The 18,432-nt window shown below is 41.7% G+C and overlaps 1 protein-coding gene across 7 annotated transcripts in view; it reads left to right on the top strand.

Moving 5' to 3' along the window:
* The window catches only part of srpk2 (SRSF protein kinase 2), a 75,468-nt gene that overhangs the window by 9,584 nt on the left and 47,452 nt on the right, over positions 1-18,432 (top strand). The window contains exon 1 of one of the 7 annotated variants that reach the window (XM_051952822.1): positions 11,599-12,286. The exons of the other annotated variants lie outside the window; for them this stretch is intronic. Within the exon in view, the coding sequence (XP_051808782.1) occupies positions 12,249-12,286 (38 nt within the window). The 5' untranslated portion in view covers positions 11,599-12,248. Of the gene's footprint in view, positions 1-11,598; positions 12,287-18,432 lie in introns of those variants that run through there. 7 annotated transcript variants of the gene reach the window in all.

Raw genomic sequence — 18,432 nt, 5'->3', positions numbered from 1 at the left:
GGTCGCTGCATGGCAAGCAGCTGAATGTAGAGGCAGAATGGAAAGTGTAAAATGCCCATTTTATGTACTAATATTCCTAATAGATACTGCTACTGTACAGTCCCATGTGTTGCTTATGTGGCGTTGTTTATCAGAGTTGTCGTCACAGACACTAGAAATGTGTCGCTACAAGTCTGACCTGAAGGACAGCCGTTTATATACACCGCCTGTCAAACGTTTTGAGACAGGTTCTAATTTATTTGAATGAGAAAGTGTCTCAAAACTTTTGACACGGGGTGTAGTTTCCCTTGAGCAGCTCAGCACAGGGCAGGGAAAGAGTCACATTTGTGCTTTCTGTGTGGATTGTCAAGGCAGTGAATCAGCCGTCCACGCCCACCGTCTGTAATGTCAGGATTGTGAGGCGAAATTAACATTGTGTCAGCCCGCAGCGCTAAATTTTACATTGACAGTTGAGCAGAATTATTCACCCTCAATCCATCAAGGCTCACGTGGCTGGTGAACATACAGAAACTTGGAAGAAGTACAGATTTCAATAAACCCTGTGTGTGTACATTCCATTAAATGTGCATTAGATATTTTTGTGCCACTTAAGAGCAGCACAACAAGCTGTAAGCAAAATATTGTTGTCACATTTGATAAGGATTCAAATTGTTGTTTTATTTTTGTGTATATTTAACTTTTTTTTTGTCAGTATCCCAAAGTCTTATACAAATGTGAATAGAGCTGTAATGTATGGACTTAACTCAAACTGTGAAAGAGATTGGCAATGCACTTCTTAGATCATTCATTGTTACATACTGAAAATGTAATATGATATTGACTGTTTCCTCTGTGGTGTCTGAGTTGGAATGATTTTCTCCCTGGTGGCTACAGTGCCAGTATTATTGCTGGCTGACAGGCTAATTGAATATAGAAGTAGGCCACTCCAGTAGGCGTTAGAGTAGGATCTCCTGAAGAGAAGCTGCCTATTTAAATTCACCTTTCAACAGCTATTAGTTAGTGAGCTTTGCTGGGTTTGTTGCCTCTGAACTTAGCACTTAATACGGATAGAGTTGAGTGGTTGTTTTTTTTTAAGCTGCGACAGAAGGGCAATACTTGTTAAGCCTTGCCAGGACTATAATCTGTTGTATGAACCGCTTCTTATCCAGTTGCTTGCTTCAGGGGCACAGAGGGTGAATTTTCCTGTTGGATTTTGCCTCCTTTTAGAAACTAGGCGTTTGTCTGACATGGGGAAAGTTTATTGAGGATTTTCCTCCTGCTTTCTCGGAATATTGGCCAGGAAAGCATAAGAGCCTGGCAAATCTGCCGAGCTGATCAGACTGAGCGAGAAGAGTGAATTAAAAGGAGGGATTCCCATGTTTCGAGCGTGTGTGGTCCAAATGGGATTTATTCAACATGGAACATGAAGAAAAGATTTGCTTCTCTCACGTAATGCTTGTGAAGTGTAGTCCAGTTCTGCGGTTGCAGGCCAGTGGGTCATCACGGGAAAAGGAAGGGAAGGCATTAATAGGGCATGTAATTCTGAGAGGGCAGGAGCTTATCACAGTCGGGGAGGATGGAGACAGCACAGGCGCCCTCCGCTGCCACCTTCTGGTGAACAGGGAAGAAAGAATTCCCTCTAACGGATGTACATGTCCATCTTTCAAATCATTTCTGTATTTTCTACCTTGAAAAAGTTTCCTAAAAACAAATCTGGCTAGAATTTTAAAAGTGGCATTTCTTTGTGAAAACTCTCCTTTATTATCGGCCTCATTTCAGTTCCTAATGTTTTCGATTGGAGTCCTAAGATAAGTGAGAGTTTATAGAAGACAGAAACTTAGGTGGTGCTGGCAGCTTCATTTCCTTTCTTTTTAAGCTTAAAGTGCTGCTTTGTCAGTGTAATGCAGTTTTATTGAAGTGTGCAGCCTATACATTTACACTTTACAGTCCCTCAATGGGCAATTATATTTTATTAATACTTTAATTAAATTCTCAGAGCTATGTGTTGTGCAAAAGTTCATCAAACTTACAGGAAACGCAGTTTTGCAGAATTTTAACATGCATGTTGTTGCTGCAGCACACTCTGTCTTTGGAAGTGTACAGTCCATTTCATGCCAATGACTTTGTGTTGCTCTTCATTGTAGTTTCACTCTTTATCTTGTTTAAATTCTTGCCGATGTCCCTAAGGATATAGGAACTATAGATAAATCTGATTTTGAATAATTTATTCTTCCAAAACACATGTAGAAGAGTTGAAGGGGCATTTTCTTAGTGTGCATTTGGCCCCAACAACTCCCCCAAATTAGACAGGATAGCCTGTATGTAGCCTAACAATCAAAATCACGGGGCAAATCAGGTCTGCACATTATTCGCTGATGCTAGCTTGTTACAGCAAAAGCATTGCTATAATTGAAGGCAACTCGGATGAGTGCAGAAACTTTTTTTCTATGATCTTGATTTAGTATGTGGACAGCAAAACGACACTGTTAAAAGACATTTTCGAGACTGAAGTCATGGTGTTGAATTGAGGGGGCTGAAATCTGATTTTGTCGAATGAGCAGAATATCCCCAGTGGAAATTACGCCCTTGAATATCGCTGTCTCTCATCTCTTTTGCACCTTCCTCTCTGTGTTGTCACTCTATGGTTATGCTCTGGGCACATTGTGTGATACTGCAGTTCACTTTATGCCCATTTTAAAATTATTCTGGTTCCCCTCATGGCTTCTTAGCGCTTGATGGTTAATAGCTTCTGCACAACGTGAACCACCACCATTGATTTAAAGCATTTCCCCCCCTTTTAAAAGTAGGAAAAGTTAAACACAAACCCCAAGCCACATGGAAAATCTAGATAGTTCCAGTTAAAAGAAACTGCAGAAAGCCTGTGATGATGAGATACCAAGATGCTGCTCATGTCGACAGTGTGGTTCAGAGTGCAACACATTTTTCCCATTCGTTCACCAGTAATTACACATAATATGATGAATGCAGACTCAGGTACAACAGACCAGAATCAATACTCATTCCTATGGTATTGAATTGCTGGTGTCGGCTGCTCATGTTTGCAGTCCAGCCACAAGGTATTTGTTTGTCTCGGTATCTCTTCCGCACACTAACCCATGTCTCCTGAGAGTGTGTACATACCCAATGTGCATATGTGTGTCCTTCACAGTCTGTGCATCAGCTCCTTTCTATCAAGGCTGCTGCTACTGTTGTAAACACTGAGTAATTGGCCACACTGAGCCGTCTGGTGTCCTCATTTAACTGTCTCCAGAACCTCCAAATCTAAGCATCTTAGGGCACAGCTTCTCTCTAGTGGCATTGTGAATAAATAAAAAGATGAATTTGGTCAAATAAACCATACAGTGTATCAAAAAACTTTAAAACTCCTTGATCAGTTTAGCAACACAATCTGATGTATTGCCCCCACTGTATCTGAGATTACCACCACAGTTGCCTATTTAATATGTTGTCATTTTTCTGTCTAAATGCTAAACAAAAAAGCTGCATGAGTTTATGACCACAATAGCCACTTTTTGAGCTTTTGCATTGCCTGTAGGACTTGGCTGATGATAGGATGCCTCACAGACTGTTTTCACATGTTAAAATAAAATGTTCTATATCTGTCTTGCAGCTAGGTCTTATTTTCACAGTTTGTCTCATTTCATGCTGCTGCTTTTGACATCTGCATCATGCTTTCGTGATTCATATCTCTCCACTCTTCATTTCTCTTTTGACTGCCTTTTTGATGTGACTACTGTTTGACCCGAGAACTTGAAGGCTGTAATCTCACAGTCAGACACAGAGAGACATTTAGAGGCTATTTCAGTGCCATTACAACAACAGCTCTGCTAAGTGAATTATCACATTCATTGTGTTGACATAATGCTCGCTGGTGACCACAGGCCTGCCTTCTCTCTCTCTGCTGCAGGGTTGTTATCACAATACTGTGTGGCTGGAAACACAGGGTGCTCATTGTTGTACACCCCCTCCTCTGCTTGTGGCCAAGACTATTTTCTCTGCTCCCCACGCTTTCTAACAGTAAATGAAAAAAATACCGTCTGTTTATCCTTGTTTGGACTCTTAAAATACTGCTTTTTACATCTCCCTGGGGCCCTGTGTGCTATTATGTCTGCGTTGTATCAAGTCAGAAGTGCCTTGTGTGCAGGTTTGAGAATCAAGAGTGCAGTTCTCATTCTGTCCAATAGATGGTAGCCATGTCCTAACTTTTAGTTTTTGGTGAAAGGACTCTTTGTAGTCTCCTGTTTTTGTCATATTGCAAATGAATGAATACTTTAACTTATATACTTGTTTACCTATTAAAATGTATTGCTTTCATTTACCGTATGCTTGCCTTGGTGATTAAAAGACTCCATGTGTGGACCACAGATTGGTATTAATTCAAAAATAATACATTTGTTCATATAATTAAACCGTCAATATTATGGTTAATGCACATAAGTTAAGGTAATTACATTTCTACTGAATCAGTTATTGACATTAAAGTAACACTGCTGACCAAAGAGCCTCCACTCAGTCAGCAGTCTTTGCAAACTTTTTATGATGCTTTTTCTATTTTATTACAATTTGGTAGTTATTTTTCATATACTCATTATTTTACAAAGCCAGGTGTTAAGGGGTGCTTAAACTTAAACTTTTCTTCTCTACCTTGCACCTGCTGCTCAGACAGTTGTGATTGTAGGGTTGCTATGAGACGTGAAGCAGCCATTTTTAAATGCATAGAATTATGACTTGATTGCTTCTCTTGTAACTGTTTCATTTTAGACTATGGTTGAAAAAGAGACATTATGGAAACTCCCCATAATGCAACTGGGCTCAAAGCAAGAACTTTATTGTCTTATTGGAGTTTTTAGGTATCAGGCTGTGCCGTAATGGATATAACGTGAAGTAAAGAACAAATATACAGATTTTTTTTTTTTTTTTTTTTTGGAAGGACTATTTAAAAATAAGACTTGGAAATAAAATGCAAATGGAACAAAAATCTGTTGATCGAGCGGAACAAAAATCTGTTGATCGAGCAGTAGGTTGCCTCTTCTTCTGGAGGGTTGTTTGAGACAAAAGGAATGTATGATTCATAGGTTGTGGTTGAACCAATGAAAAACTTTTCCTGAAAGTTGTAATTTCACTTACATTGTCAGCAGCACACAGAGAGAACACTCGCCACACAAACACTCTCAGTTTAGTGTCATTACTGGACCTGTCGTTTCCTCCATTAGTAAGGTGAGAGGTCATTAAAAACATGAAACCGGCCATCTCGTGGGTGAGCTTGGTGTTAAGTGTTACCCAACCTCATGTGTGATAGAATCCATTTAAACATGTCAGCCTGGTGAAGCAGCTGAGGTCAGAGTGCAGGAAGAGAGGGCACAGGTCACTCATTCATCAATTAAACACACACCACTTAGTTAATGAGCTCTCAGTCATGTTCACACACACACACACACACACACACACACACACACACACACACACACACACACACACACACACACACACACACACACACACACACACACACACACACAGAGAGAGAGAGTTGTGTTTCCATCACTTTAGAGAACATTCAATGACTTATATGAATTTGCTGGAGACTTAGCTGAGCTGACTACGTGCCCAACCCTAACCTTAATGAAATGAAGCCAAGTCCTCATACAAATGTTTATTGATTTATGTGACGGGAATGTTCTCAGAAGGGGAGACGAATCCCCACAATGTGAAACAGATTTATGTCCTCATAAGTATTACAAACACTCACACACATGACTGTGGGTAAGTTTGTATATATAACCTCCCATCTTACCTCACTCACATACTACACAGACACACACTCGGTCTAACTTGCAAAGTGCACACATTCAACATATTGCTTTAGAGTGTGTTCCCCAGAGTAATGAGGCGAAGAAAGTGCAAGATGCTTACCTGTGTATGTCTGGATGAATTACGAGCACTCAACTCTGACCAGTTAGAGTGTGTGTGTGTGTGTGTGTGTGTGTGTGTGTGTGTGTGTGTGTGTGTGTGTGGTGTGTGTGTGGTGTGTGTGTGGTGTGTGTGTGGTGTGTGTGTGGTGTGTGTGTGGTGTGTGTGGTGTGTGTGTGGTGTGTGTGTGTTGTGTGTGTGTTGTGTGTGTTGTGTGTGGTGTGTGTGGGGTGGGAGTTATGCACTTTTCCGCTTAGCTGGAAGAAAGTAGAGTGAGAGGAAGAGGCTGGAATGGTTCAAGAAAAAGCAAGACCCAAACAAATGAAAAATCTGAATATGTAGTAACAGGACTTCACAAGAGCAGACATCTGGTACTGTGCATGCTACTGTATGTCATTGACATGGCTCATGAGGACACTTAAATAGAGCAAATCTTGTGAGTGCAAGATCCAGTAACTACTTAGCCTTATTTCATATGTATGCATAACCTTGATAGAACTGGTTTTTGCAAATTTTAAATGGAATGAATCACTAGCTGCCCTTAAGCCTTAAGCTACATTTTTCTTTGTCATTTACTGTGGCGATTTTAAAGCTTGAATAATTTGTTTTCTGTTGCTCCTGTAATTGTTTTTATTAAGTCTATATGTGTTTTTAGATATTTTTTAATATGGATAGTTGTGTTTTTGACATGTTCATAGTCCTGATGTCTGAATATAAATGAATATAAATGTCTCTTTCCCTCAGAACAGATCTTGATTTTAAGAGGCCACCTGATTAAATTACAGTTAAATAGCAAAGAACTCTCACTAATATCAATTCTTCTACCTATGCTTTACATGCTAGAACAAGTTGAACTGTACACTGTGATAAAAACGTTCATGTTTATATCTAGGTCATAATGACAACTTTGAACAGTCAGGGTCTTTTCTGTCGTCTGACTCCAAATTAAATTCTGAAAATGCAACAAAACTGATGCCTTGTGTCATTTGAATTTCACTATTGCAAGTAATTACAGTCTAATTTTATGTATAAAGTACTCTAGGCGGCTTTTCTGTTCAGGCATGAGGTGGCGAGACCATTTGTTTTTTGGCCATTGGTCTTTCTGTTTCCATTGCAGTGTAGCGTCTGTTTTGCTGCAATCGAGATGCCAACACAAATTGTAGTTACTGGAAATAACTTTAGTTCTGTGTGCAAGCAAGAGAAAAATGGAGGGTTTGTTATGTTAGCCTATATGGTGAATTTTATGTTGTTTGGGGCAATATCAGAGAGGAGAAGACTTCACAAGGGCAATAAGAGAGACAGAAAATGGCCTTTATTGTCCTCTCCAAGTTTACCCGATCAGTGTTTGTTTTCTGCAAGTATAACCAATCGACGTTGACAACAGCATGATAGTTTTATTTCAGGGATGCTCAAAGTATGCCCTGGAGTAGGTACTTTTTCCTGTCCCTGAGAAGAGTCATGAAATTGGTTCTACAAGAGCCGTTCTTGCATTTGGAACACGCACAAAGGTTTGGGCAGCCCTGAAACAGTCCACAAGTTCCTGCTGTTCACAATGATGCAGTTGAAAGAGTATTTTCAACCATCACATGGCTAAGTTTACAGTCAAGTGCGTTCTCAAGTGATGTGAATATCAGTATTTTACATGCTGAATGCGTGCTTACTTTAAGTTATTAACAGGAAATCTTATCCAGTGTAAATGCAATCCTTGTTGTTGTTATTGAGAGCCACATAAGACAATATACAGTTGTTTTCACAGGCTGTGGAGTACTTCCTTTGACTATTAAATTCAATTTGACTCAAAGATTTGGCTTTTATCTGCTTCTGAAAATGTTGCGATTATTAGCCGTGATGGTTTCATTGTGTTTTTTTCTTTTTTTACACTGACCTAACAATCTAAACTTCCTGTGTTCCGTACATTCTGACAGCAGGAAATTTGCCACAACGCTTGAATTTATTTTTGCATCCTGTGTCTGGCAGATTTATGTTAGATGTGATGTAGTTTGAATTGTGCTCCATATGGAAGTTTGCAGCAGAAAAAAGGAACTGCTGAAAGGCAGACCTGAGGCTGTCAGTATGTATATCAATCTGCACCCTAACCAGTCTAAACCTGGCACCAACTCCTCACACAATATAGAGCTGGCCTCTTTGTGTGTGATTGTACACGTGTTTCCACTTGGGGGCAGTGTTTTCTCTGCTGATGGAGACAACAAGGCTGCTGACACAAAGAGCAGAGTCACTGTTAAACTAGCAGCACCTCACTCGCCTGTATTAATGCACACACACGATGTACATGCATGGGGCAGATTGTTTATGCATCTGCCCTCTTGGATGTGTGGTTATGCTTTGCTCTGTCTTCCGCCCGTGGCTTTAATTTTTTGTTTAAACTCGCTGTATGTCCACGAGCAGTTTGCAGCGGGCCTATGTGTGTCTCCGTCTGAGTGTGTGTTTGCCTGCATAAACCCCTTCTCTCTCCCCAGCATCCACCAGGCAGTGAGGAGAAGTAGGCCGCTTAAAGATAGCTCCCGGCAGCCTCAATACCAGCTCCCAAAATATATCTGCTCATGAGAGTCATCATCTCTCTCCCTCCCTCCCCCTCTTTCGTATTCTTCTTTTGCTCCTTTTCCTTTTGAAAATAGAACGAGAATCAGCCTTTGAATTTGAAAAATGATACCCTGGATGAAATATCCTGAGGTGCGTGTGCATGTCTGCTTTATAAGAATAAGGTATTCCATTTTTGATGCTCTGAAGTCTCAGGGAAAGGTTGTCCCCATGAAGAGGTGACAAGGTGATATCGGGATTGTACCGCTGCTGCCATCAACATCAGGGGATTGATTGTGGACTGTAATCACCCATGACTTCCCCTATGGATTGACCCGCTGGGGAAACCTGTCCTTGTACACGCAAAGAAAAATAGTGCCATGATGCAAAATAGAGAAGTAAACATTCCGATTTTTTTTTTGCCTAATATTGATTCCAAATATCTGCAAATACTGATACAGATTAGTGGAGTTCTTGGACCGGTGTGGCTCTAAAAAGTTGTCTGTAGCTTGACTTAATCAATATGAAACTGTGGATGCAAAACTTCATAATACCTTGACAAAACATTGGTAACAACGTTGCTGATATTCAGTCTCATTTTTTAAAAATATGACATTAAAGGAATATTTTTATTTAGGGTTATTTATTAGCTTAATTTGACCACAAAAAGTGTAACATCTGTTATAATCTTCTTCCACTGTTGTAAACATGTTGTATCAGCTACAACCCAAAGCAAATCATTGTTTTGAGAGGCAGCTGGCTACTATCTTTCTCGTCACGTAACATTTTGATTTCATTACGATTTGTCAATTAACTGTTTAGTCCTCAGAATGTCAGACAACAGTGAAATTTTCCGAGCACTTGGTTTTATTTTCAAAATGTCTGGTTTTGTCTGTAGCTCAACAAGTTTTCATTTAAATATCTATTTCATTTGATTTAATTAAAGCAAATAACTGTACCAGAGTGTTTATTAGTAATAGATATTTCATCTGTAGAGTCATATTGGAGATGTTTTTTTCTGAGTTGCAATCAACTAACTCAGTACTCTAAATCTGATTTTTTTTCTCCTTATTTTTCTTATGCCATCCACTGGTGGAATGCAAGTTCGGTATATCGGTACAGTATATGTGCATGTGTTCGTTCCACTGATTAACCGGTGATTTGTCCAGTTGTTTTCCTGCACTGCATCCAGTTTGTTCTGCGAAAGGCTCCAACCCCCTCCCCCAACCTCCCGTGACCCCAAAAAACTGGATATGGAATATAAACAAATAAAAAGTTGAGTGCATCCTCTCACATTAGCTCAATATTCTTCCTGCTGTCTGGATGCGCTGAGACCGAGAGTGTACTTTACCCCCCATTGGCCCACATCCACAGAGAATGAGGACAATAGTTTGGCTCAGAGACATGTGTGTGCCTAATGTAGTCCTTTTATGTGGGAAAGTGGAACTGTATGGAGATAGGAGAGAAAGAGGATCATTGTGTTCCTGTTTTTCTCTTTCTCTCAGGCCTCTGATAGCTCTCAGATTTGGCTGTAGCAGTTATATGTATCATGAAAATGCATTTATCCTACATATTATTAAGATAGGGCTGACAGCAGCAGGTATAAAATCAGTGTTGGGATTGAATAATGATTTTTAGCAGAATGGCACTGTGATGGTGTGATCTTATTTTGTTATTGGTTACGCAAGTCTGTGATACAAATTGAGGATTTTAGGTTATTACTGTTATAAAACAGTAAAATTAAATCTAATATAAAATTTGAGTCATGTTGACTGACTCTTTGAGCAAAATGCTAATGTCAGAAAACAAAGAGATAACCAAAATATTTACATTTTATCATGGGGTGGCACATGAATATGATTACGACCTTTCATGGCAGTCCATGAAAAGTTAGTATCAAGCTGATAGTTTTCGAAGTATCTTCTTAAAAACTGAAGATGACACCCTCATGATGACACTTGAGGAAAGTCAGGGGATCCCCAAAGTTAGTGCAATTAATCCTCTGGACACCATGAATACATGTAGAACTCCTCACAGTCAGCCATCCCATAATTGTAGTTGGGATAATTCTATCTGGCCAAACTGGCGACAAACTTAGCCATCCAGCTCACATGCCAAATAACCAGATAAAATTGTCTTCTTTTGGTTCATCCATTGAATAAAATACCCAACAAAGCAAAATATATCACAAAACTGATTTACAATCCATTAAATTCAACAACATCATAAACCAGCCATGCTCATTAATTTGCAACATTGCCTGCAATGACCTAAAAAGCACTGAGATATTAAAGAGCTAGCTACCTTTTCATAAGCAATGCAGCCAAATCTCCTGTGGCAAATATTCTCATGATGGATACTGCTGAGCTCTACCCTCTAATAATCCATATACCTTTTTCTATTTTTATCTATTAGTATAATCTTGTGGTCATCCTGTCGGCCTTTACCAGCCATTTGCAAAATCTGTGCTTACTGTAAACATTTTGCAATCCATGTTCTCCTACTGTACTCTCCCCGGGTGACTAGTCAGTCACATTAACCTCAGGATACCCCTTCGACCTCTGCTGTGCATTTTCACTTGCACATTCAAATATATCTGCGTGTGCACGCATACCTCTGCACACCCACACACCAATATTGAGGTCAGATTGAGAGATAGACACAGACCCCCCATCATGGCACACCCTCTGGCTACCTCTCTCTGAGCTGTTCACTCATGTAGAAGCAGACCCATCTGCCCCGAGAGATGGCCAGAAAATAGAGACAGACGGGATGCGGGCAGAAAGGTAAGGGACATAAGCATGCACACCTACTGTATATAGGCAGTAGCATGCAAAAAAAGGGTAGAGGTAGATATCGGGTTCAGAAAAAATGGGGGAGGATGCCAGCAAGAGAGAAGAGGGGGTGAGAAGGCAGCTCTGTGCGGCGTTGCCCTGAGATACAGGATGTCGTAATAAGGCAATTGGGAGAGGGAGAGAGAGGGGGAGCGAGAGAAACAGAGAGAGGGAGGGAGGGACTAAATCATAGGGGAAAACGGGGGAGGAGAGTGTGCCTCAAGGAGAAATGTATCAATTTTTCTGTTGGTGTAACAAGCCGACACCCCTCTGCCTGCGCAGAAAGTGGAATGCTCCAGCTTGCTCTGGGCTCTGTTGTTGTGCAGAGCTGCAGAAGGCCCTGACAGAGCCAGCTAGACAGAGAGAGAAGGAAGGGTGAGATACAGAGACAGACACACTGTGGATCGAGAGCCTGTGAATTCATTTCATCACCCAGTTCAACCAGCGACACCAGAGAGGAAGGAGACAAAGGGAAGAGGGAGACGAGAGGCAGCCTCAGTGAAAGCAGGGGAAGTGAGAGAGAGGCAAGGTGAAGGAGAAGAAGGAAGGAAGGAAAGGGAGGGAGGAAGGAGGCTCAGGCATGAGGAGGGGCGCCTGACATTGCTGCTCTCGCTATCAGCTCACACAGACACACACATCGACACAGGCACACACACTCTCAGACAGACTGTGCACGGCACAGAAGCTGCTCTTTTATTATCCTTTTGTGGAGCCTTGCCCTCCATCCTTTCATCTCCTCCAAGCAAGAGGACAAGAGAGACACAGAGAGAGGAGGAAGAGGAGGAGGTAGAAGGACGAGGAGGAGGAGAAGGAGGGGAGGCAGTAACCCTCTCCTCTCCTTGACTCAGACACACAGCTGGGAGAGATAGGGAAGAAGAGTAGAAAAAAAGAGAGAAAGCAGCTTTCTGTTCTATTTCGCCGTCTCCTGTGGTCCCTCGGCCAGAGAGCGGCTAACAGGCACCGCTCATGTCCGTGAACTCGGAGAAATCCTCGTCCCCCGAAAGGTAATACCTCATCTTCCTCCTTCCCTCTCTCTTTATCCTCATCATTTTGCCTCCATATGACTGCGTGCATGCTCTTCTTCTTGTTATTTTGTCTTCTCGCACCACATCCTTCTCCCGCCACCATCCCCCTCAGCACCTCCATGTTTTGTCTCCTGTCTTTCTCTTTCTGTTTCTGTCTGTGTACTCTAAGCAGGTTTCTTCTATTGTCTGGGTCACAGCAGTGAGACTGTAGTTGGGGGGGGGGGGAGATGCAGCAGTTCATTGTTGCATGGTGCTTAAACATTTCTGGTGGCTGGTGAAACGGAGCATCCTTCCCTACATACAAATAGCAGCATGTACAGTGCACCAACATCATCTTAAAGCATAATCTCTTTCGCACACTTCGAAGTGATGCTTCCTACCGAGGCTGTAACATCTCCTATGACAACAGTAACAAGAATACATTCATTTGCACACGCCGACACACACACATACTGCACAGAGCTTACACAGCAAGAGTGTCAACGCACGTCAACATTAGCACAGCCAGCAGCAGCAGCAGCAGCAGCAGCAGCAGCAGCAGCAATGCATTTCAGCAGCAGTGCAAGACAACAGCTCGCCACATGACGCACCTCCGTGCATAACATTACTGAACAATGGCACCTCTGAATGCTACACAACTTCTTGACAACAGAAACAGGCAGTCTGATCATATTTTAACTAACTGTAAATGAAGTGTGGATATACATACTGTGGAATATCCAATGGTGGTGTTCAGCATGAAGAGCAAGGTCACAAAGCATTATCAGTCACATAGCTTACTGTGGCTACTTGAGTGGACACACTCGCATCATACCAGACAAAGGCACACAAATATTAGCTTTGTTGAAATTGTCTTGACAGGATATATCACAGTAAATGATGAGCATGTGCATCAAGGCAGGCTATATGTTTCAGACACCAGTCCTCATCTCACCTTTGTTATTCAATAGAGATTAATGGACTCTTTAATAATTTGTGCCTATTTATGCCAAATTAGATCCTCCCGAGCAGACTTGCAAGATCAAAGTGAACACAGTATCTTATTTTTTACAGGGTTGCTTGTCCTGATTTAGAAAGTCTGTCTTCCCGGAGTGTCGTATAATTTTGGGAGTCAAGTTTGTGGTTTTTTTTATTGAAGAAGGGAAAAGAAAGCAGGAGACATGTTTAAGAACAAACGCTCTGCTGTAGGTTGTTTCCGCATCAGTTTTAAAGCAGACAATCTAAAAGTGAATCCGTGAAAGTCATGACGCGTGTGCACAAACGTCTTCACCACATGTTTAAGAACCCATACTCATTCAGATGTAATCGGACGAAGCCCACATTCCTATTTCAGTGCGCAGAAACGAGCGGAAAGAGCTCAATTTGACGGGTGCTGGAGGGTGAGGAGCGGGCAGACTGGATGACTCAGGTAGCCATTGATGCTGTGCCAAGTACGATCAGGCAGAGCTGCTGCCATCCACACAACCTAGTGCCAGGCCCCAGACTGGCACAGTTAAACACACAGCGCAGTGGGCACACGGATAGGCAAAAGTAAATGGGCACTAACCATATTAGGCATTAATACATGGACTGTTGGGCACAGAGGAGTGTGGTGTATTATTGGCCTCACAAAGTGAAGTTTAATTTGGAGTAAGAGTCACTGGCAGGGGATACCCTCATACAGTAAACACTCAACAACAGTGAGGAAAACAATCATACTTATGTATAGCATCTAAATAAAGAAGACAGTATCATTGGCCAGCTTTGCTGCGGTGATGTTTGTGGATTTCATCACTTGGCTAGGTTTTCCTTTCCTCTATTGTTTGGGTTACAGCAGTCTGCCTGTAATTAAGAGTAATGCAGTGGTCCCTTGTTGCATGGCAGCTTACACTGAAGACTTACAGTCATACACGCACCGCTGCCTCCTTTAACTTCTGCAACATCTCATATGACCACAGCAATAATACAGCTGACTGCCTGTTTTCCCAGGTGAGCCACTGCAATAAACATCCATCCATCCATTCTCTATACACCGCTTTATCCTCATTTCAAGCAAATTCGTCAGATAACTAGTCATGATGTTTTATCACTTTAGCTATTAGAATTAGCATATAAATACCTAATAATATTCCTATCAGCGGTGAATCTCAGGAGTAAAATAGTGGTATGCTCAAAGCTGTATTTGAATGCCACAAGCTAAACAGTGCAACATAAGAGGGAAATTTGCTGCTTTGTGAGTGCAACATGGACAGCTGTGCTTGCTTTTATTAAAAGAAGTACATGATTATATCATTTATTTGGAGGAGTTGGCAGCTGAATGTAGACATGGATATGGCAAAGGACAAGTAGGAAGGATCAAACTTATGGAGACTCAAGTATTGTATGCTATTGTAAACTCTAAACTTAGACTCAAGTATTTCAATAAGCAAAAATTAGCAGTTATGTCCCACTTCTAGCTCCTCAAATATGTAATTTTCTGCATTTTTTTTGTAGACCACTCTGAATTGAACACTTTTGGTTATTTGGCTGTTGGCTGGTCAAAACATGCTAGTTGTAGCTTGTAGAACCAGTAATTTCATCGTTGATAGAATTAGTTTATTGCATAGCGTGAGCTCATGTGGAAGTTTAGACTGTTGGTGAATTTTATCAGTGGATTTTATTTGAGTGTGAATTGAACTGCAAAATCTATATTGGGCTTGTGTTTTGAGTCAAATCAGCACACTTTCTCCGTCTACAACACCATCTGGACCTGAGACACCACACACACAAACACACAGACGCACACATGCACACACAGACATAGACACACAATTCTGGAGTGCTTCATTTTGGATGTGCAGCGACATGTTTGTCAACAATAAGGCAAAGTGGATTGGATGTGTGTTAAAGTAAATGCATGGATGGGTTGGGCCTGAAAAGAGCCAGAAGTGGCACAGTGACAAATTTCTCGTGGAGCACTTGCATTAGGAAGACGATCCCCGTTGTGTAACTTGGCACTTGAGGCATGGTGGAGATGAATGAGGACAAGGAATGTGTGTGTGTTTGCGTGTGTGTGAGGACATTTAAGCGTTTGGACATCCTCTTTGCGTGTGAGCAGCTTAAAGCTTCCTTGTGAGGGGTAACAGCGCATCATTTTAGGTCATAGCCAATGCTGTTGGGTAGAGGGCTTATGTCCTTTGAAGAAACTTTCTTCAGGGATTAAACAAAAGTCGAATAAACAAATACCCAGAGGTCAAGAGTTTACAAAGCATGACTTTGTTGCAAAACAGGCTTAGGCTTGTGTAGTTTTTGCCACTGTCGAGGAGCAGGAGTACTGAAACATGTTGAGTAAATCATGTGATTGTCTTGTCTTCAGTCTGTCTGTGTTCTGTCAAGCAATCTTTCTGTGTTTGACTGCAGTGCTTAGGTGAGCTCTTCTGTCTCATGTGTTGATCACTGATTGAAACACGGGTTACTGACTTCATCAAAATGTAGCCTCCTTCCTTTCTCCCTGTCTGACTACCTGCCCTGCAACCAATTTACTGGTGATTCTTTTATTTCTTCTTTATTTGTAAAGTTCTGCTCTCACTGAATAATTCTTCCAGCTCTATGAGTCCCATCAAAATCCCATCAAAGCTGGAAGAGATTAAACTAAAGCAAAAGAAAAATGGAGAAGAAAAGAATAGGACAGACAGAGCAGCAGAGGTTATTGGAAAGTGTCCAGTCGGTCAGCAAGCCAGGCCCATGCAGCAGACCGCATCAACAGCTTTCACATTCACGCAGTGCATGCAGCTTCGACTGGCCTATATGGCCTCCATCTTCTCTGGTTTGACCCACATCACTAAAGGCACACATGGGCACACAAACACACACACAGCCATGATCAGCCCCAGCCATTCCACGACATGACAATATCTAATGAAGCGTGGCAGCGAGCTAGCTAGCAAACTAGCCAGCCTGCCCTGCCCGTCTGGCTTTCTGGCCTCCATTATCCTCACCATGCCACCAGCCCCCCTCTCATGTCTGAAAGGAAACAGAGGATCGCCTTTGCATTTTCTCCTGCGGTCTCTCTTTTTTTTTTGTCGTATTTTGCCTCCATTTAGGCCAGATGGGAAAGGAGACACATCATGCATGCCGTCTCTTCTGTTTCTCTGAGGGCTTTTGGTGTTGTAGCAATGGTAAATAGAAGGGTATGTGGGTGTATGTGTAGTCAAAACTGCCGTGAAGTTGTTCAGGCTTTGCAAACTAGTTTAACCTGACTGCACTGCTGTGTCACCACAAAGTGACTCTGGGAATTTCCACTCTGTTCAATTAAATCCTATGTGGTTAATCAGTAATAGGAATCACTGAGTCAAACATCCAGCCGCTAGGAACAAGACACCTCACGAGTAGTGTGTCAATCGCCATGGCGATGCCCCCAAAGGGTTGTCATGGGATCTGGGCCTCAGGCACCTGATCTGCTGAGGGTGCACCTGTAGGGTTGAGGTGTCAATATGTGTAGTATGGGGTCAAAGGTTGTGCTGATCTGTCAGAATGAAAAATCCATGCACTGTAGGCTGATGCTGTTGTAGTGTGATGAAACTGGAATCACTGTTTATTAACAATTCTCTTGTTCATGGAAATAATGGCCCCGTTTTGAAAAAAAAAAAAAAAAAGCCCAGTCACTGTTTACCCTGGCAACATGAAGCTACACCGCTACCAAACTGGATTCAAGAGCGCAAACTCTTCCACATTTGTTTATCTTCACCAACAAAGTGAGAAAGCCCTTTTCCCCCTTCTGTGTACTACTGCATTACACAGAAAAAAACACCTTGGTTTTGGCAAAAGCATTTAGGAAATTACCACTAAAACTTTGTTTTGTGTGAAGAAGTCAAAATTTTGCGACCAAATCCACACGAAAAGCAGCATGACTTGTCATTTTATCTGGTTTGACTTTCTGTTGCTCTAGATGGTGTATGTTTGTGTTCCTGTGTGTGTTCAGTCCCAGTTGACTCAGTGTGTTTACATATACAACATTCCAGCTTTTCCTGCGGTGCTTTAATTGGTCATTTCACATAACTCACTCTCTCCTTTTTTTTCTCTTTTTACCACTTCACCATCTGCTTCCCTTCTATTCATCTGTTTTGCCTCCATATCTACTGCTGTCATCTGAAGTTGATTCCATTTGGGAAGTTTTATGTTTGTTTGTTTCTGTGTTGGGATCGGACCTCATGGAATACCTGTAATTACTGTATTAGTGAGATTCATTGTTGTTTGCTCTGTGACTGTGAAGTCATTACACAAGAGTTTAAAAATACTACAAATGTGAGCAATATGTACTATTCTGCAGCATTGATTTTGTAGCTAACTTGTAAAATTAGAATCAATCGATGCAGTTATGTTTTCAGCAGCACACAGTTTGCTTTTACTGCAATCAGTTCCTGTTTGGAAACCAAAAATAAATTTAAACTGGCCTTTCATATAACCACAAAAGTACATTTTTGCATTGTTAGTATGTTTTCAGGCAGCAGGAGTGCTCCAAGGGTGCTCTTTGTTTCTAATTCTAACAATGCTAACAGTACTCAGTACTTCCATTATGCAACAGGACTTGATGAAGGAAAAAAAAACAAGGAAGTACATTCTTCTCTGGACTCCTTATCTTACTGTGTCATGTCCATAGCTGCAGTGTAGATGGTTAGCATGCAGCTAGGGCCTTTCTGTCTCATTAGTTCATAGCTATCTGCTATCAGCATAATAGTCTTCCAGGAATCTTTACTGCCCCAACACTGTAAGTTACACTCAGCAGAAACCGGGAAATGGAGGAAGAGTGAGTGAAGAGGGAGAGGAGAGACGGGGGAAAGTTTGAAATTTTTTGGTGGGGAGAGGACCAGAGGAACATGGTACGACGATAGCCCTCGGAGACAGAGATGATCCCACAGAGGAATTGAGAAAGAGATGATAAAGCCAGAGTGAGAACACTGTGAGAAAGACAACGAGAAAGACCAAGATAGAGACAGAGAGGAAAGAACAGGAAAGGACAGCAGAAACCTCAGGAGAGAGCTGCAGACAGACAAATATAAAAAGCAGGAGAGAGAGAAGGAGAGGCGAGGCAAGGAGAGGAGGGAAAGTGAGGGAAGATGGAGGGAGAAGATAGATTGCTCTCTGCAGACTTGCGCAGTGTGTTGGGT

The sequence above is a fragment of the Acanthochromis polyacanthus genome, chromosome 8 (assembly GCF_021347895.1).
Source record: "Acanthochromis polyacanthus isolate Apoly-LR-REF ecotype Palm Island chromosome 8, KAUST_Apoly_ChrSc, whole genome shotgun sequence".
NCBI lineage: Eukaryota > Metazoa > Chordata > Actinopteri > Pomacentridae > Acanthochromis > Acanthochromis polyacanthus.
Note: the sequence above shows the minus strand (reverse complement) of the source record. Positions and strands in the feature narration are given on the sequence as shown.